This window comes from Oryctolagus cuniculus, chromosome 1 (assembly GCF_051225735.1).
Source record: "Oryctolagus cuniculus isolate XC-2025 breed Fujian yellow rabbit chromosome 1, ASM5122573v1, whole genome shotgun sequence".
In the NCBI taxonomy this organism is placed as follows: domain Eukaryota; kingdom Metazoa; phylum Chordata; class Mammalia; order Lagomorpha; family Leporidae; genus Oryctolagus; species Oryctolagus cuniculus.
The window spans coordinates 80,232,149-80,253,633 of record NC_142867.1 but is presented as its reverse complement, the minus strand read 5'-3'; the positions used below and the strand labels follow the sequence as shown (position 1 = coordinate 80,253,633).

General features: G+C 37.9%; 1 protein-coding gene across 1 annotated transcript in view; it reads right to left on the bottom strand.

Annotated features, from left to right (window-relative positions):
• TYR (tyrosinase) overlaps positions 1 to 16,986 on the bottom strand; it is a 111,861-nt gene extending 94,875 nt beyond the window's left edge. The window contains 2 exon segments of the mRNA NM_001082077.1: positions 1,447 to 1,663; positions 16,168 to 16,986. Of these exon segments, the coding sequence (NP_001075546.1) occupies positions 1,447 to 1,663; positions 16,168 to 16,986 (1,036 nt within the window).
• Positions 16,987 to 21,485: the final 4,499 nt, after the last annotated feature.

The window sequence follows — 21,485 nt, the reverse complement described above, 5'->3', positions numbered from 1 at the left end:
CAAGTGTGAAGTAGATGGGAAGGATAAGTGAACCAGGTGTTGGTACAGACTTACAGAGGAAGCCTCTGACGAAGCACAGAAATCTTGAGGGATGATGGGATAGAGACTGTACCTGGCTCAAGGTTGTGTCCTTTCTGTAGTTAAGAGAATGAACTCTCCAAAGAGATCACATAAACAAGACTAGTGTCTGCTAATACTATCTGATAGAATTAAGAAAGAGAGAATGATTCAACTTAGGAAGTGTGATACACAGCAGACACATAGAATGGCAGATGCTCTAAACAGCACTCTGGCCTCAGAATTAGCCCTTAAGGCATTCGGATCTGGCTGAAGAGCCCATGGGAGTATTTTAGGCATGGAAAGCAAGACACTCTGGAAAAAAAAAAAAAAAAAACTAAATGAAAGATCTCTGTGAGTGATATCCCAGTGGAAAGGACAGGTCTTCAAAGAAGGAGGTAACTTTCTCTGAAGGGAGGAGAGAACTTCCACTTTGACTATGACTTTGTCTAAATAAGATAAGAGTCGGAGAACTCAAAAGGCTTCCATAGCCTTGGCAACTCATGACAAGAGCCTAGGGTGATTACTGACACCATAAACAAGAGTGTCAATTTGCTAAGTCAACAACAGGAGTCACTGTGCACTTACTCCTCATGTAGGATCTCTGTCCTTAATATGTTGTACAATGTGAATTAATGCTATAACTAGTACTCAAACAGTATTTTACACTTTTTGTTTCGGTGTGGATGAAAACTGTTGAAATCTTTACTTAATATATGCTAAATTGATCTTCTGTGTATAAAGATAATTGAAAATGAATCTTGATGTGAATGGAATGGGAGAGAGAGCAGGAGATGGGAGGGTTGCGGGTGGGAGGGAAGTTATGGGGGGGGAAAGGCCATTGTAATCCATAAACTGTACTTTGGAAATTTATATTCATTAAATAAAAGTTAAAAAAAAAAAAGAGAATGAATTCTCTTCCCAGAGCCCATTCTTCAGAATAATCTAAATTGCAGGTAAAAACAAAACAAAACAAACACAAGCAAAAACAAACCTAAAATTAAGGAAAATACTTTAATAGTTCTATGATTCTACAAAACAGAAGCGGGATTAGTTTGTTTAGTGCTGTACTTCTTAGTGGGTAAACCTGACTTTACTATTAGGCTGCCTGGTGTTTCTGTTTATTTCAGTGGTGGATATGTTTATACCTTTTGCTGGAGCACTGTTAATTTGATTGATTAGAGGGTACTGCCAGGTGTCTGTAAAGATTATTGTTGACATAGGCCTATAGAACCCATTGTTGATATAGGTCAGTAGAACCATATCCTGGCTCAATTCAGAAAATTCCGAATTTTCAAATAGACAACTTTGGGTTACAGGCTTTAGGTAAGAGATTATAAACACAAATTCAGAAAAAAAAATAAATATGAGTGAAAATAAAGGACTTACCTTCCAGTGTATTTCTAAAGCTGAAATTGGCAGCTTTGTCCATGGAACCAGATTCATACTGGGTCAGACTTAGGCAAAATTCCACATCTGATGAGGAGGGGAGCCTCGGAGTCCTGGCTTTGTCATGGTTTCCAGGATTGCGCAGCAAGGGTCCCTCGGAAGTTGCATTACATAAGCTCTGTCGGCTATTGTACTCCTCCAACCGGCTACAGATAATCTGTACAAAACACCGTCATGTTAAGAAGCTATCACCACCTCTGGGTGAAGGGGAGAAGATAGTAAGGTTAGAATTCCCTGATAGCATAGTTAGGTTTCTCATCACTGGGAGAGCAGCGTCTTAAAATAAATCATTGAAGAGAGCAGCTTTCTGAAGATTGTAGCATTAGCCATGAATCTAGAATAACGTTCTAGTCTTGCATCCACCACTTAAGAAAATGCTTTAAATTTTCTAGGCCTCATCTATCAAATGTAGATAACAGCCACTTCATGTTATAATAATATGAGAAAATTAATGCAGCAACTATTTGAAACAATTATTACATGTTAAACATCGTGCAGATGGTGATTCTAGGGTTGTTAATAATAGAAACAATTGTATCTCTGTATATAAAGCCCAAAATACATGGCAGAGTTAATAGTAAATACTCAGTGAATATTGTTTTATTACTATTTTTAAAATATTTATTTATTTAATTGAAAGTCAGAGTTACACAGAGAGAGGAGATGCAGAGAGAGAGAGAGAGAGGTCTTCCATTGATGGTTCACTCCCCAGATGGCTGCAACGGCTGGAGCTGCGCTGATCTGAAGCCAGGAGCTAGGAGCTTCTTCAGGTCTCCCACATGGGTGCAGGGGCTCAAGGACTGGGGCCATCTTCTACTGCTTTCCCAGGCCATTGCAGAGAGCTGCATTGGAAGTGGAGCAGCCGGGTCTCAAACCGGCACCCATATGGGATGCCGGTGCTTCAGGCCAGGGCATTAACCCGCTGCACCATAGCGCCAGCCCCTTGTTTTATTACTATTAATCAATATTATGTTCAGATGATAAGGACTTGATATTTTTCACTAAATGTCTGCTTTTTAATGTGCAGAATGACTCTCCTGGTTGATTATTTTTTAGAGTGTTAAATTTTATCAGTTCTTTAATTTAACTAGAAATAATGTGACTCTGGAAAATTATATTAAAATGATAATTTCCCATATTTTTATAAGAAAAAGTCTAAAGAAAGCATGTTTCATGTATCACTTAATTTAAATCAAACAGCAGTGTTTCATCTTTACAAATAAGGAAGCTGAGATTCAGAGAAGATTCATGACATTTTCTAGGCTATATGGGAAATGATGTCGTGCTGAGAATAACTCAAAAATTTTACTCCGCCTTCAGTATACGTTGCACTTATACACAGGCTAGCAGGACTCAGCATTCAATGTTTTCTAAGCATTTTCTAGATTAAAATGAACAGAGTTCTCCTGTATGTAGTTTGTAACTGGCTCCAGATATGACATACCTTTGATTATAATGATTATTATGATGACTATAATCTGGTCAAGCCATCAATGGAAGAGAAGTGGTTTTCAACATTGCTCTTTTAAATGTAAACCTGGGCATCTCTTTATTTTTTATTGTGGAGAATTTTATTACTATAGTTTTAATCATCTGTGACTATTTTAAAATTTACTGTATATTGGGGCTGGTGCTGTGGCATGGCGGATGAAGCTACTACCAGCCATGCCAACATCTCATATGTGCACCAGTTCCAGTCCAGGCTGTTCCACTTCTGATCTGGCTCTGTGCTGTGGCCTGGAAAAGCAGTGGAAGATGGCCCAAGTCCTTGGGTCCCTGCACCCATGTGTGAAGACCTAAAGGAAGCTCCTGGCTCCTGGTTTCAGATGGTCTCAGCTCCAGCCATTGGGGCCATCTGGGGAGTGCACCAGTGGATGAAAGACCTGTCTCTATCTGCCTCTGGCTCTCTTTAATTCTGTCTTTTAAAAAGAATTACTGTATATGGATCAAGTTAAACATTTGTTCAGTTTGATAATTGTTTATGACCTTTGCCTATATTCCTGATGAACTAGGCTGTTTTTACTTTTGTTTATTGAACACTGTATTTAATGGAACATTAATCCTGTGACTATAATATAAATTAAAAATATTACCTCAGAAATAATGATACTAAGTTAAAAAATGTAAAACCAACTCTTCAGGTCTAAAGAGAGTGCTTTTTGGGGCAAGTCTGACTACAAGCAATAGCACTTGATATTCAATAAACATTTATTCAGTGGCAACACTGATTTAGCTGTGTGGCAGGACAGGGCTGTCTACTTTCTATACATATGAATGGATTTTTAACCTAGTAAACATCTATGTGATGTCATAAAAGCAAGCTGTGTTAATAGAATTTTGTCCTATTGATATTTCATATTGAGGATTGTAAAGATTATAAACTCAGGGACAAAGTGGGCTGTGGGCACCTGCATGGGAATTGGTAGACAAGATGTAATAGTAATTACATGGAATGAAACTTGTTGATTGGGATATAGGGATTACTCACAAGATAATTTTTGGTACATTATGGGGAGAAGGACAGAAAAGAATAAAGGAAAGGAAAGTTCTGGAGCATCTGTGGGAGGCAGACTCATCACAGACTCCCAGCACCTTGGGTCACAGCCAAGCCACATTGCCCCATTCTGAGAACTGAAACTGTGACAGCCAAAAGCAAAATTAGGAACTTTCTGATAATAAATTAAGCTGATAAATTATAGCCAAGACAAAAGCCAAAGTTCTAAAGCAGTCCCTCAATTCCTTCCTGATATGTACCTGCTTCCTCACTGATCCTGTGTCATCTGTATTGTGTCTCTCTCATCAGCCCTTATTATTCTTCACCCAGGTGTGTGCTCTGCAAAGCTCAATGTCAGGGACCACAAAGCTGATTACCTCGACCTTTGGCTTTCTTTGGGTTTGGTTAATGGAGATAGCACAGGGTTTCAGGGGACAGGAAAAGAGGGAGTTTGGATCAAGTATTTCAGCAGCTCCCTCTCTGCTGGGTCAAATTGAGCTGGCAGCACCCTGTCACGTGACTTTCACCATTCAGCCACCCTCCTTCACTTTCACGCATTCTTCTGTTCACTGGCTTTCTCAGTCACATCCTTCCAGGTTTTTTTTTTTTTTTTCCTTTCCCTTTCCCTCTGGCTCCTTCTTCCCAGTGTTACTGGCTCTGCCTCATGTATCTTACCTACATATGTAGTGCCCAAGGCAGGCCTGGCTTATGTAATTTGCAGTGACTCCATTAGAATGAAAATGTGAGTTCCTGACGTGTGACAGGGACATATGAATACCTCCTTTCCATGGGCACAGTGTCTCAATTTACAGTGACTAGATGGGATTGAAACCCCCATGCCATATTTTTGTACTTGGGTGTGTTAATATACTTGTGCTACCATAACAAAATGCCACAGACTGAGTGGCTTGAACAACAGACATTTTCTTGTAGTCCATGATACCAAGTTCCGAGATGAAGGTGGTGAGGCCTCTCTGGCTTGTATGTGGCAACCCTTATCTGTGTCTTTGCATGGTCTTTTCTCTGTGTAAGTGGGTATTGGGGGAAGAGAGAGAACATATTGTTTTCCTTTTGAAAAACATACTTATATGAGACACAGGGACATAGAGACATAAAATAGAGAGAGGGAGGCAAAGCTAGAGTTCTGATTCATTGGTTTATTTCCCAAATGTGCAAATGGCGAAGCTTGGAGCTGGGAATGCAGTCAAGGTTTCCCAGACGTGTTGTAGGAACCTAATTACTTGAACCTCCCAAGATTTGTGTCAGCAGGATGCCAGAGTCAGGAGTTCAGTGGCATGGCTTGAACATGGCTACTCCAATGTGGAACACAGCTGTCTGAACTACCAGGCTAAATGCCTGCTCCTGAGAGAGAACTTCTGTGACTCTCTCTCTCTTAGAATGATGCAGTACTATTTGATTACAGCCCACTCTTCTAAACTCATTTAGTCTTAATTAATTCTTTTAAGGTCCAATCTCCAAATAAAAAAAAATTACATTGAAGGTTAGGGCTTCAGCGTAAGATTTTTAGGGAAATGCAGTTGAGTCTAGAATTTGGGAAGAGAAGCTTCATGTAATTTTCTGCCCACTCCACTATGGTGCTGCCAGTGGATACAAAGGATCTCTGCTTGGCTCCATACCAATACACCACAGGGTCCATGTTCAATCCTGTTGTTCCCTTGCTTATACCAAAGCCCCTACCAGAAAGGATAAGAGTGGAATATGTCCTACCTCCTCCTAATAGCAGGCTTGGACAGACAGGAGAGAGACTACACTGGACTAATGCCAGGGCGTGGAAGCGATAGCCAAGACTCATTCCAGGAAGGCAAAGATCATTTTGCGAGGAGGCAGAGGAACTGCAGGAATAGCAACACATGTGGGTCAAGGCCCTAAGCCACCAGAGTATGCTCCTTCATCCTCTGACTTCATTTACACAACACAAATTCAAATATAAAATGATTAAGAATTTCGAGGCCACAGATCATTAAGCCTCAAGTGTAGAGTTCGCTTCCGAGCATGGAACACTGTGGGGGCTGTAAAAGCTTATGAAACTGGCCCAGGTCCAGGGCTCATGCCTGTTCTCTGTTCTTTCCTTTCCTTCAGCTATATCACCCAGCTTCATGGCTTACACTGCATATACAAAGAGAAGGATCCTCAAATTCCTATTTCTAATGCAAACCCATTCTTCCAAATTCTAAATGTATGATACCCATCTATGACTTCATATTTCTATATTGTCTCACATGCATCTGAAATATAGCTCTTAAATCCAAAAACCTGTTCTCCCTGCATTTCCTTTCACACCAACCGTGCTGCAGCTCAGCTGGAAACCATGAATCATAATGCTCAAGCCAAAACCCAGTAAGTCTTATTTTGTATTTTATTCTCTATTGTCTTTCACATAGAAATCATTAGCCATTCACATTAATTATACCTCCAATCTTGGATCCAGTAAATATTCCCCATTTGCTTACATCCTGTGTGATCTGCTGCTAACGTCAGACTGCCTACTCCTCCCTGAGTGTGGCTTCTGTTTTTCCATCCCATGACTGCTCATGACTAAGCATGCTCACTCCTTACAATGCATCTAATATCCCACCTACTTTTTTAATGCCAAGGCAAATAATTCATTATAACAGACATCCTTGACTCTGACTTAAGCTTTTTTTTAAAAAAGCTAAAAGTTAAAAGGATGTGATTCGGAACTTAAATGAGTTTACAATCCTCCACCAAATTATTTTGCTTAAAAAGGATGAGAATCTCTAGTGAAAAATCTAAAATCTGAGATGCTCCACAGTTCAAAATTTTCTGAGAGTTGACGTAATGACACAACTGGAAAATTACGCACTTGATCTCATGTGACAGGTTGTAGTCAAAATGCAGGCACACTGAAAATATTGTATGAAATTGCCTGCAGGCTGTGTGTATGGTAGGTAGTTAAGAAACATAAGTGAATCTCATGTTTGGACTTTGGTTCAATCTCCAAGATATCTCATTATGTTCATACAAATATTCTATAACCTGAAAAACTCCAAAATCTGAACCAATTCTAGTACAAGCATTTCAGAAAAGAAATTCTAAACCTGTAGGCAAAAGAATAAACTATGATTAAAAATACATGACTAAGTTGAAATAAGATCTTTTCACAAGTATCAAGTAGCAGTTCTAAGTAATTAAAATGTCATATCAGGAGTGGGTGTTGTAGTGCAATGGGTTAAACCACTGCTCGTAATGTCCACATCCCATATCAGAGTGCAGGTTTGAATCCTACATTCGCTTCAGTTCTATCTGCTGGGAGGCAACCAGCAGATAAGGAATTAAGAGCTAAAGTTCCTGACATCCACATGGGAAATCTAGGTGTAATTGCTGGGTCTTGTCCTCAGTGTGGCCCAGCCCCACCTATTGCAGGCATTTTGGGGAATGAACCAGCAGATTGAAGATCTTTTTTTATTTCTCTCCCTCTCTCTGTCACTTTGCCTTTTAATAAATAAGTACAACTTAAAAAAAGAATAAAATACAGTGTCCTACCATAATCAACTGGCATATTTATTTTTCCTCAGTGGTACATAAATTAATACTTCAGCATAAAATTATCAATGCCTTAGATTTAACGAATTGAGTAATTAATGAGGTAGTGAGAAATAAATTGCGAGCAAATGATGAAGTGCAGGAGAGCCCACTGTGCTACTACTGAGCTCTTCATGCAGATGTGTGATTCCACAGGGGCCTTGTGCCCAGTAAGGAGACAAAATTTTCCTTTACCCAACTTAAGTTTTATTCATTTTAATTTCTGTTAATAAATAATGATCATTATCTCCTTCATAGAATTTAGTCTTCATGAGGACAAAGATCTTTGATTTTTACATTATGGTTATTCCTTATTCTCAGAATCTAGAACAATATGTTGAACTCTGATCAATATATATTTGTGGAATGAATGAAGAAAATGAAGAAGACAATGAGTCTTTGACAACTAATGTATAATGAGCACTTATTATTTTTCCTAGTGCTGTTATTGATACCAGCCTTTGCCCTACAATGTATCTCCAAAATATTCAATTTTTAAGATTTTATTTATTTATTTGAAAGTCAAGATACAGAGGCAGGGAAGAGAGAGCGACCTTCCATTGACTGATTCTCTCCCCAGATGGCCACAATGGCCAGGGCTGGCCCAGCCAGAAACAGGAGCCAGGAGTGTCATCCAGGTCTCCCATTTCAGTAGCTGGGACCCAAGCACTTGGGCCATCTTCTATTGCTTTCCACAGGCCATTAGCAGGAGCAGAAGTGGAGCAGCTGCGACATGAACCATTGACCATTAGGGATGTTGGCATCCAAGATGAAGGCTTTATCCACTATACCACAATATCAGTCCAAAAATATTTTTCTAAACACATAAGGAGCCACTATTGTGCCCCAGGCAATGAGGAAGTGATATCTAAGTACTCATACATTTTAAAATTGAAATTCACATAACTACTTGGTGGATTTATATGATTTTATCCTTGCTTTAATGATGAGGGTTTAACCTGGGAATCAGAGAGCACAAAACACTAGCAGAATATACATACTTGCCATAATTAAAAATTTCATGAGCAACAGGCAAGAAGCACAAAATAATATTTTAGAAATCAAAAGCCTTATAGCCAATTGTTTGCAACACTTCTGAAAATAATAAAGACCATCCTGTTGGTCTCTTGCCGTAGGGAGTCTACAATCTTGAAGTATGTAAACACAAATTAAATAATCAACAAATAGAACTGATTGAGTGCTAGCCCTCTTTGCCACCTGTTTGAGCAAAGGCAATGAGAACAACCACTTTCAATCACTGGTCAGGAAGACATAACTTATGAATTAAACTATTGTTTAATAGTTTGTGTGGCAGAAAAATAATTGGGCTCCAAATTCAGGTACATTTGAGTTTCAAGTCTGACTCAGTTACTTTTCAACAATGTAGCAATGAGCAGATTTTATAGACTTGCTACACCTCAGTTTCTTCAATTTTATTATGATATAATGCATGAGAAAAAAATTCAACAAATAGTTCATGGCTCAACAAATGTAACTTTCTGGTTTTTATGATACTTCCTGACATTTCTTAATCTTTACATCCATATATAATTGAGCATAAGAATTGTTGGGTGATATTTAAAGCCAGAACCAGAACACTAAAATCCAATCCTCCTGATTCTAAAGCTATCATCACAACTTTTATTTCTACTTGTTAATGGCTTAGGAATGGTTGAATAAAAATAACCTAACTAACTTTTTTTCTGACAGGCAGAGTTAGTGAGAGAGAGAGAAAGAGAGAAAGGTCTTCCTTCCGTTGGTTCACCCCCCAAATGGCCGTTATGGCTGGTGCTCAACGCCGATGCGAAGCCAGGAGCCAGGTGCTTCTCCTGGTCTCCCATGTGGGTGCAGGGCCCAAGCACTTGGGCCATCCTCCACTGTACTCCCTGGCCACAGCAGAGAGCTGGACTGGAAGAGGAACAACCGGGACAGAATCCAGCGCCCCAACCTGGACTAGAACCTGGGATGCCGGCGCCGCAGGCGGAGGATTAGCCTAGTGAGCCGTGGCGCCGGCCAAACTAACCTAACTTTCATAGTGAATGTAATATATTGAATACTTCAAAATGCTGATTAACTAGACATCACAGCAGGTACATAGACTAAATTATTTTCATTCCTCTTTGGATAATAAATTTCCTGATATTTTCAAAAGATCTTGCTGCTTTAAAGATCACTACATTCAGTTAAATTCGAGAGGTTTGAATGGAACTACTTTGCTGAAATACCAACTGCCAAATGACAAAATCGTCACATGATTAGAGATATTAGTAACAAGGAGAAGATCTGCTCTGTTTCAGGAAATAATCTGAAAATTTAACTTCAAGCCAGCGCCACGGCTCAATAGGCTAATCTTCCACCTTGCGGTGCCGGCACACCAGGTTCTAGTCCCAGTTGGGGTGCCGGATTCTGTCCCGATTGCCCCTCTTCCAGGCCAGCTCTCTGCTGTGGCCAGGGAGTGCAGTGGAGGATGGCCCGGGTGCTTGGGCCCTGCACCCCATGGGAGACCAGGAGAAGCACCTGGCTCCTGCCTTCGGATCAGCGCGGTGCGCCGACTGCAGCACACCAGCCGCAGCGGCCACTGTGGGGTGAACCAATGGCAAAAGGAAGACCTTTCTCTCTGTCTCACTCTCTGTCCACTCTGCCTGTCAAAAAAAAAAAAAAAAAGAAAAAAAAAGAAAGAAAGAAAGAAAGAAAGAAAATCTAACTTCAAATCATTACATTACTACTAAGAGGAGGCAGGGTAGGAAGAATTGTTAGCAACACAGAGAACACAGTCAGAAAATTATGTTGTCCAATACTGACCCTATCAGCCATATGACCCTGGGAAAGTTATTTAATCTTTCTGTATATCAAGTTTTTTCACCTTAAAGTGGGGAATGGAACAAATTTTATCAAGGTTCATATATGATTAATGTAACATATGTAAAGCATATAGTATAATGTCAAGTGTAGAGTGATTAATGATAATTACTATAATTATTATTATATACAAGATTATAGGTCATACCACCAAAACATTTTTAATCTGAGTCTATTACACTCAGATGTGTCTGAGTCTATTACACTGCTTGAATACTACAGAACTTGGGTGTATTATTTTCAAATATATTATAATAGTATTTTCCATACACAAAATTCAAAACAATATAGTAAATGAGATACTGAATAAGTTACTTTATTTGAACACATTTTGTTGAATTAGTTTGTAGTGATGTTTTAAGCTATATTATTCTACATTTTAGAAACAAAAATATCTCAGAAACATTAAATTATTTGCTTGGAGTCTTGCAGCTAAGTTACATACATCTACTCAAACGGACGTTTATGTGACTCTACAGATTGTATCTTTTCTACTACATTGTTCTGCTTTTCGTTCCATTTACTCCTCTTATTCACATGAAAAATAAGCATACATGAGAGTTACACCCCTCTTATTTTTGTTGGGGAAAAATAAAAGGTCGAAAGGTCTGAATAACTTGTTCAATTTAACCTAGCAAATGGCAGAAGTAGAATTTTGAGCTTAAGTCATCTGTCCAGCACTTTGTTCTTTTTCCATTTCAACAAAAATGATTCATTACACGCGCTTGGAGAAAAAAAAAATCTGGTGTCCCAAGTCAAAAGAAATAAGGGAGATAAAAAGAAGAAACAGATGCATTAATGAAGAGGACAAACTAGATAGTGCTCTCTTAACTTAAAGAAACTGATCAGCTACCACCTATTAAAAGCTTTCAGGAGCAAAGGTTCTGTTATGGAATTAGAGGTTTATCTGGGAAAAAAAGTAAACCATATGACATTCCACAGAATCTTTCATAAAGAAAAAAGAGAAGCTGTTATTTCACTGAGCTGTTGCCATGGTTACCTAAAACCCATGACTCTGTGCTGAAATGTGACTTTTTCCCTTCCCACTGTTTTGCTTCCCTGTGATGCGCTTTTCACCTGATAAGTGAATTGCTGGCCACAGTCCACTCTTGTCTATCATCTAGGAAATGTTTCTACTGTTTGTTTTGATTCACCATGACAGACGTCTCTTGTTGGATCTTTTATCTGATTTTTGCATAATATTGGGTATAATTGTGTTAAACATAGGTATTTTTAACTTAAATATTATTATTCAACTATCCCAAGACCAAAAAAAAATGAATTATTTTAATTGATTACAAATCTGGCTCAACCTTAAAAGCTATTGGCATTAAACAAAGAAATGGACAAGCAAAATATGTGAATTGTAAATATGAATTTTGTAAGAAAATTAGCATTATTTTACTTTTGTATATTACCTTATTTAACAGAAACCTTTGCCAAGTAAATATTTCCAATCTCACTTAAATATAATGCAGACATCTTGTAACTTGTAACTTGCTTGATATTCTTTACTGTGCTCTTTTTTTTTTGCACGTATACATGTACATACATATAGAAAAGCAGAGAAAACTCTGAGGAAACTACATAAGATATCTTATCCAAGACTTTGAGTAAGTGGTTTCTTATTGACATTATTGTGTACTTGGCATTGGAATTTCTTATGGAATTTTATCTATGATAGTGTTGGAGACAATATTTTTCTTATTTTATATTTTGTTCAATTCAATATGCATTTCTAAAGCTTATCACATGTATATTTCATGGTCCTGGGATCAGGAGAGACAAAAATATTTAGACCTAATCTCTATGTTGGAGTGGCCTACAATCTGCTAGACATAGATAGGCTTGAAAATCATGTATACTGAAGAGTTGCAGCCACATGTCATAATTCTGTGCAAAGTATGATAATGATCGTACTAAGCAGAGGGGGTTATTCCTTTCTAACTAAGGGATGTGGATATGTATAGATTTAATGGAATGTTTCATTATGATATTAATGAAAAATACCATTGTATGTGCTCATGTTGTCTAAAACAAGTGAATTTTGAGCAAATCAAAGGACCATATATCAAATCATGCATTGACAATATAGTGGTTTATTCAACCCTTTCAAGAACCTAAGTAGCTCCTTAAAAATAGGGAATAAGATAGTGAAGTTAAATAGTAAAACCAGGAGGCTATGAGGTTCTCAGATGTGTGACTGGAGAAATCATGCTATCATTTTAGGCTTTTATATACTCTATGATAAAATGTGGGCATGATATTCGACACCACTGAAAGTCTCTGTTCAGAGTTAATGACTGCTTTTAAATCTCCAATACAATCCCATTAAGGTGGCATGTACCAATGCCATCTCACTAGTCCAAGTGATCAATTTCTGTTCACAATTGATCACACTGATAGGTCTAAGAGTCAAAGGGATCACACAAACAAGTCTAGTGTCTGCTAATACTAGTTGATAGAATCAAAAAGGGAGAGAACAATCCATCATGGGAAGCGGGATACACAGTAGATTCATAGAATGGCAGATGTCCTAAATAGCACTCTGGCCTCAGAATCAGCCCTTAAGGCATTCAGATATGGCTGAAGAGCCCATGAGAGTATTTTAGGCATGGAAAGCCAAGACACCCTGGCAAAAAAAAAAAAAAAACAAAACACCTAAATGGAAGATCTCTGCAAGTGAGATCCCAGTGGAAAGAATGGGGCCATCAAAGAAAGAGGTATCTTTCTCCGAAGGGAGGAGAGAACTTCCACTTTGACTATGACCCTGTCAGAATAAGATCGAAGTTGGCAAACTCAAAAGGCTTCCATAGCCTTGGCAACTCATGACTAGAGCCTAGGGAGATTACTGACGCCATAAACAAGAGTGTCAAATTGTTAAGTCAACAACAGGAGTCACTGTGTACTTACTCCTCATGTGGGATCTGTCCTTAGTGTGTTGTCCAATGTGAAGTAATGCTATAACTAATACTGAAACAGTATTTTACACTTTGTGTTTCTGTCTGGGTGCAAACTGATGAAATCTTTACTTAATATATACTGAATTGATCTTCTGTATATAAAGATAATTGAAAATGAATCTTGATGTAAATGGAATGGGAGAGGGAGCAGGAGATGGGAGGGGTGTGAGTGGTAGGGAAATTATGGGGGGAGGGAAGCCATTGTAATCCATTAACTGTACTTTGAAAATTTATATTTACTAAATTAAAAAAAGCAAAAAAAATCTCTGAAATCTCCTTTTGTATGAAAAACTGGAGGTTTAGTATCAAAGAAGCAATCAGCACAGCTAATTTGAAAAATATTAAGGAAACTCACTTAGTCTGGAAGCTATTTGACCAGTTTTCACACAAACCAGTATAGTTATTAGTTTGACTGTTCAATTCAGAGAAAAGTATTCAAATTAATGGTGTGCTTATTACAGAATCTGTGTTTTTGTAAAGTAAAAGTAGAGAGATACCAAACAATCTTCATATTAATTAAATCAGATTCTTAGAACAGCCTACAATTTAAAATCACAGGAGGAGGTTTTAAAAATACAATGCATGAACTTCACAACAGATGACCGAAATTTGAATTTCTGGCATGTTATATGGTTGGTATCCATGCACAATTTTTTAACAAAATTTGTCAGGCTCCCTAGGTGATTTTAAAACAGAACTGCTTAAGTCAATTGATATAAACAACTGGTCTTCACCTTTGAAGGAGTTTGTAACCAGGGAGGTTGTGTTAAGGAAGGGAAACAACCAATATGATTTGTATGTGACTGTCCCCTCTGTCACTGCTTATCCCTTGGCACCCGACATGACAGGTGGGTGGACAGCCCGTGTTCTTTCATTTGGCTTGACTTATTTAAACTGTTATTTGCTTCATTTTCTCTAATGGTCTTTCTTTACTCTGTTTTCTCATTTTATTTAAGACAAAACCTTGTTCCTGCACAGTTCTTTAATCATAGAACAAGTTTGAAATTGTAACAATTTGTTAAATATGTATCCTCTAGATCCAACAGATTTTCTTTAAAAAGTAATAAAATTGACCATAATCATAAAAAGATAAATAGGAAAATTACACATAATCATCAATAGATGACTAGAAAAAGAAAATAAATACAATTCTGGGTCTTGTCTAGTCTGAAATTAATGAAATATTTATTTGTATCTATTTGCTAAGCTTCAGTGTGAAATTATAACTGCTTTTTGATAATTTAGATAATCCTCTAGCATTTCTAGGTCAAGCAAAGCTACATAGCTACAGAAAGCTTTACAACTGACCTAAAAATCCTACATCCAAGCTTGGCAGTATTTTAAGCAATAACAGAAAATAGTTTTGCATTTTCTAGATTAGAGTAGGATATTGGAGACATATTAAAGTAGATTTTTTTCAAGCATATTTTTCCAGTCTTTTCTGCACACATATATCATTACTTTTGGTAAGTAGCTGACCTTAATAGCACCAGAAATTAGTGGTCATTTTTTAATGAGTTTCAGCAGTGCCCATTTGGAAGTATTATGAACTTGCGGTGGGGCAGGCCATCCACATTTTACAACTGCAGAATATTAGAGAGTTAATGCTATATCCTTACCGCCCCCTTCAAGTACTGAATTTAATTTTGTGCAGCATTGCTAACCAAAGTATTCCATTAAAAATTTTTGGTGAACAGGAAGAAAAGCATTCCTTCTACTAGCATGGTATTTCAATAACAAACTATTAATTTCATATTTTTCTGATTACTTTTTGTTCCAAATTCAGAATGTGAAATTCAGAATAGAAAAAATAAAGACTCGTTTGCCCAATAGCAATCCCCTACGTTGCTATCTAAAATTCTCAAACATATAGGAAAAAAGAAAAAAATCTTCTGCAGCCTAACAGTAATACAGGATGGGTCAAATTCTTTGATTGAAGAAAATCACGTCAGTCAAGTCCTTACAAATAGTATAGAGTGGTCATGTAGCCAATGTATTTGAGAACAAATATCTTTGTTTTTTCCCAGCTATATGACTTGAAGCAAGTTCCCTAATACCTTTAAAATGGAGAAAGGTTAATAAGAGTAGTAAGTGAATAGATGCACGAAACTACTAGCTATAGGGCTGTGAATATGTTAAATACTCAATGAATATTAGCTTCCTTTCTTTATCTACTTATTTGAGCCTCTATATCCTTATATATCTAAAGATAGAGAGGGATTTAATCTAACCAGTACTCACCAAACTTCCCTGATGGTAACAATCACCTTAGACATTTGGTAGGCTATGACTTTCCAGGGCCTTTTTCTGAAGATTATGATGAATGAGTCTGGCATTAGGCCAGAAATTTGTATTTCTAATTTGACCATTATATATATTGTATTGTCAATAATAATTTTGTTGTTCAGAACCAGTAAACAAGATCACTTGTTTATTCAATCATCTGCATTCATTCATTTAGAAATGTTTTATGAGCCATTGCCATTTACCAGGCAGCATCCTTAGGTACTGGGAAATAAAAGATGAACCATGAACTATTTTTCATTAGGAAATAGAAGCCTAGTAGGTGAGACAGATATTAGACAAATATTCACACAAATATCTATTTAATTAAATTACAAAGTGTGCTATAAAAGAGCCAGATACATTGAAAATTATCAACAAGAACATTTTTCTTGGCCATATGGGGGAAGTTAGGAGGGATGTTTAAGAAGCCATGTATTAAGAAGTGATTGCTAAGATTTCTTTCTGCTCTCACAGTCTATGTCCAGTACATCTTACCTGCCAAGAGGAGAAGAAAGATGCTGGGCTGAGTAGGTTAGGGTTTTCTGGGTGGCGACCTCCCATATACTCATCTGTACAAACATCACAGCTTTCTGCATCCCTCCAGTCCCAGTATGGGATAGTGAAGTTCTCATCCCCTGTCAGCTTCTGGATTTCTTGTTCCCACAGCAACAAGAAGAGTCTGTGCCAAGGCAGGAAACCGGGTGCTTCATGGGCAAAATCAATGTCTCTCCAGACTTCAGATCCCCCAAGCAGTGTGTCTCTGGAAACATAATAATGCATCCAGACAAAGAGGTCATAAATATTGATGTCACTAAACATGGGTGTTGTCCCATTATTCATTTGGCCATAGGTGCCTACAGGGATGACATAGTCTGGGCTCGTAGTATGCTTTGCCAAAGTGAGGTAGGCGAGGAATTTGTCCTTTTCTGAGACACTCAGATCAAAGATGTTTTTCCTCACCAAGAGTCGCCTTTCTGTGCAGTTCGATCCCCGAAAGCCAAACTTGCAGTTTCCACAGTTGAATCCCATGAAGTTGCCAGAGCACTGGCAGGTTCTATTGTAAAAGACAGAAGGCCAAGACTCCCGTTCATCCACCCCTGTGAAGGGGAATTGAGGCCCAAGGGGGGCGTTAGACAGAAGGACGTCCTGACAGGAGCCTCTGCCTGAGAGCTGGCCACAGGGACTCCCGTCACCATTCCATGGAGGGCAGCATTCCTTTTCCATCAGGTTCTTGGAGGAGGTACAGGCTCGAGGAAAATGGCCAGCAGAAGTCCAGAAACTCCACATCAGGCAGTATAAAACAGTCAGACGCATGTTCCCTCTGGTTCACACAATACCTGCTTGAGCGGATTAATTGGAGCCACAGACTTCTCTTTCCAGCTACCGCTACAATGACTATCACATGTCTTGGCTAAGTCCTATATAACACCACTCCCACCTCCAGCATCCAATACTCTCTGTCTTTATCTTAACCTTTCATCTTCTGAAAAGCACATGACTAACTTTTCTTTGGAGTTGGCATGGATCCCACAGTGGGACTGGCTCGTGTTAAGTGAGAAACACTACCAACCATTAATCATTTAATTTGGATGGTTAGTATTGTAATATTGAGCTGAATACTAATAATATCAGACCTGAGAAAATATAGTTGATTATGAAGTTAATAATAAATTGAGTTTGCAAATGAGAAGCAGTGTCACAAATAGAACTTTCCTTACTAAGAAAGGTCAGAAATGTTGGAGATTTTGGGTGCAGGGTGCCTGTTTCTCAGAGACCCTAAATAGGCTACAATATTTTTAGAACCCCCTTTGCAGAGAAGAATTTTCATCACAGCCCAGAAATTATTTCTTATGACTGATTACATTTCAGTTGATTTATTTTTACAACACATTCAAAGGAAAATATCTTGCTGATATTTTCCCCTGATTATCTTGATACATTTTCTGACTAAACCTAAGAATACATCAATCTGATAGCTTGATGGTTTGCTTCATGGTGGGGATTTCTCAACTGAATATTCCAAAGAAATTTCTCTCTCTCTCTCTCTCTCCCTCTCTGCTATCATCACATTGTTTCACCCTTATACTTAGGAAATTAGACTGTTGTTGAAATTTTGTTTGCCATGTGATTCTTGCAAAGAGATTCTCCATTTCATGTGTGAATGAATAAGGAGAGATATATGTATCAAAGAAAAATTCTTAATCTCAATTGTTCAAGTTCTGTCTGTGTGTATAAATGATCAAGGGAAATTAATATGTATGAATAAAAATATGATTTTAGCTATTTCCGTTTGCTTTCAAAAGAATAGGCTATATATAAAACTTTTAATGGAAGGCAGAGTGAACTGAGGATATTAGAAAGGATTGCATTGTTTTGGATAAAATTATGCAAATGTTATTATGAAAGAGTGCCCATTGAATAAAACCTGAAGGGGTTGGCACACAATGGAGATTGGAGACAACACTTGAGGCAGATGGCAATGGCATCTCCAGAGTCGGGGCATTAGATTCAGATGATCCTCCTATATTACAGGAAATTAACACCGAGACTTATCCACTGAGGGGCTTGAATCTTTGCTAAATCATTTGAACTAAGATGGAAACTTATATAAAGTGAAGGTGACAAATAGGGAATTCAAATCAAAATTGCACCTCTGAGTCTTTCTTATTCATCCTGTTCAAAGCTTAAGGCTGCATGGTCCCCTGGACTTACAGAAAGAGGGAAAGAAAGTAAAAGTTTGGGAACTCATTAGTGTCTGTACCCCCTAACTGACAGGGGCAGGGAAAGAGATCCCTCTTCTACAGATTCTGGAATGACAGCTTGCTCCACTTTCTTCTCGTTTTGCTGAATATGTCTCCTTATTTAGAAAAAATGTCAAGGTTCTCTATACAACTCTCTTTGAGACTCAAGGCAGCCTTTGCAGGTGGAAGGAGCAGTGTGTGGGTGAGAAGGAAAAGAAGTTTCCATGGAAATGCTGCCTCTGGCTGGGATCAGGAAGTCATCACATGATCTCCCCTAAGAGACTTAATCTTTTTTCTCTCTCCTTTCTGAGCCACAAAGAGATTAACACAGGGCTTCTTGTCTCTGGGGAGTCTTGGTTCTGTGCTTCTTGTAACCACATGTGGCTTTTTGTAATTCTTTTCCATTTACTTATAGACAGAATTCAACTTCTCATGTTCAATTTAATTAAGAATTTTGCTTTGCGTTGCCCCCTATCAAGCTTCCCAGTGAAATAATTTTTAAAGACTCTATCGTGCTTACTAAAGGCTTCTGAACCCACTTTCCGGTCTATTTTTCATAATCTTCAGAGCCTGCTTAGAGAAATCACTGAAATATTCTTTTTTTCTTAATTTCCTTCACAGAATTGATTTACTTAAGTTAACAGATCTTTATCCCTCCTCAGTGTAGGCTACTAATTTCTCTATCCCATACGTATGATAGTCTTATTACCAGTACCACGTTCCTATCAAACCCCATTACTGGTTATGCCCTGACTCTAGTTGTACATTCTTTAGGTGTCTCCACGTTGCAGGATTTGAAAGTATCCTATTCTATCCTGAGAGATTAGTACCTAACATGAAGTCAATTCAATGCTTTACTGAGTAGAATTACAGAGTATTTACTGTGCATCAACTATCAGGCATTGGCTGAGATATGGAGAGGCAATGGCAAGCATGACAAAGAACTCTCTGCCATTACAGAGGATACAGTCAATTAAAGTAATATTTTAGTGTTAGAAATCTTAACCAAGATTTGTAACTATGTCTGTTTTAAAGAATCTTATTTTCTAGAGTGAATTACCTTTTAAGTTGCTCTAAAAGAAAATTAAAGAAAGCTGTCAGGGAAGATGGCAGGAGGGCCCACCTAGTGTCATGAGCCATAGTCAAAAAAGGTTTTGGGGAAAGTGACATCCCAGGAGGCATTGGAAGGATTAGAAATATGCTTGGCTATGGTGTAGTGGGTAAAGACACTGCCTGCAGTGCCGGCATCCCACAAGGGTGCCGGTTCAAGTCCTGGCTGCTCCACTTGCGATCCAGCTCTCTGCTGTGGCTTGGGAAAGCAGTGAAAGATGGCCCAAGTCCTTGGGCCCCTGCACCCAGGCCCCTGCACCCACACGGGGGACCTCGAAGAAGCTCCTGGCTCCTGGCTTTGGATTGGCGCAGCTCTGGCTCTTGCGATCAATTGGGTAGTGAACCAGTGGATGGAAGACCTCCCCCACTTCTTTCTCTCTGCCTCTCCTTCTCTCTCTCTCTCTGTAACTCTGACTTTCAAATAAATAAATGTTAAAAAAAAAAAAAAAGAAATCTGCTTGGAGAAGAGGAGGATAAAAGATGTGCAAGCTCTCTAGGCAGAAGGGATGACATACACACAGCTTTTCAGTGGAAGCAGTGTGGCATGCTCAAGAGCCCTCAGGAGGGTTGAGGTGCTTCCATGTTCCCTAACAGCAATACTATCAATAAGGTGGTGTATATATGAACCAGAGCACAGTCTGAAAAAGATCTGAAGTAGTGTTTTGATGCAATCATTTTGAGTTACAACATTTCAGTCAAGCTGTTGAGATAAGAATAGACGTGGGACCTAGAGTAAATGTAGAAATAACTGTTAGGAAATTCTTGGAGTAAACCAGGAAAGAAACGATATTGCTAGGACCAAACTGATGATCCCTGAGAGGGGTATAAGTGAATGGATCTGAGAGACAAAAGGTTGGTGAACTCAAAAAGAGTAAGAAATAAAGGTAAAAGAGATTTGAGGTTGCCTCAGGTTTCTGACTTGTACATTAACTAAAATAAGGAACAGTTGAGGGCAACATGCTTGGGGAAATTGAATATTAGTTCAATTTTTAGATATGTTAGGTTTGAGCAAATAGGTTCTTGAATATGGATTAGACATGGACATTGGTCATCTATATCTCACATTTTTATATAGATCATTCACCTGCTCACTGGTATTGGCTTGACTCCTCTTTCTCTTTTTCCTCCACGATCATTTCTGTTTGTTCTTTGTTTCATGGTAATTTGAACCCATTTCTCCAGCTTTGGTTTTTATCCCCTTTTCAGATGTAATAGAGCTACCATTTAATGAGTACACATAAGATAACCAGCTTATTGGCAATTGTTGCCAATTAAAAATAAATGTTATATAAATATTTAAATATGCTCAAATCGTAAAAGAAAAATATAATGAACCACTGTGAACTGATCACCAAGTTTCAACAACAGGCCTTTTCCTGTAGGCATTGTTTCTTCTGTTCCTATTGAGTTAAAAATTCTGGAGTATTTTAAAACAACTATCAGCATAATGTACCTTTAATATTTAGGTGTATTTTGTTAACTGCAAAGAACATCCAAATGAAAACATCACACAACTGAAACATCTCAAATAAAAAAAGAGAATTCCTTAACATCACCTGATTCTATTTTCAAGTCTCTGTAAGCCAAAAATATTTTCTTTTCAAGATCCAAAATCTATATACATTGTTTAGTTGATATATTTTATCAGTTCTTTTTAACCTATATGTTTCCCTTCATTTTTTAAAACGTGCAATTTATTTAGGAGACCGAGTTTTGTCCTGTATGATTACTCACATTTCAGCGTTGAATGATTTTGTTCCTGTGACTAATATATTCTTTAACTTTTATTTTTGTATCATGTCATATATTTTCAATAATAATTTCATATATTTTATATAGTTGGGTAATTAGATTTAGGAGTTTGACTAGATTGAAGTTTAATTTATTAAGAATTATTTAATGATTCTGCCATGCAAGTATTTGTTCCAAGACATCAAAGGGTAATATTGTCTTATTTTCCCA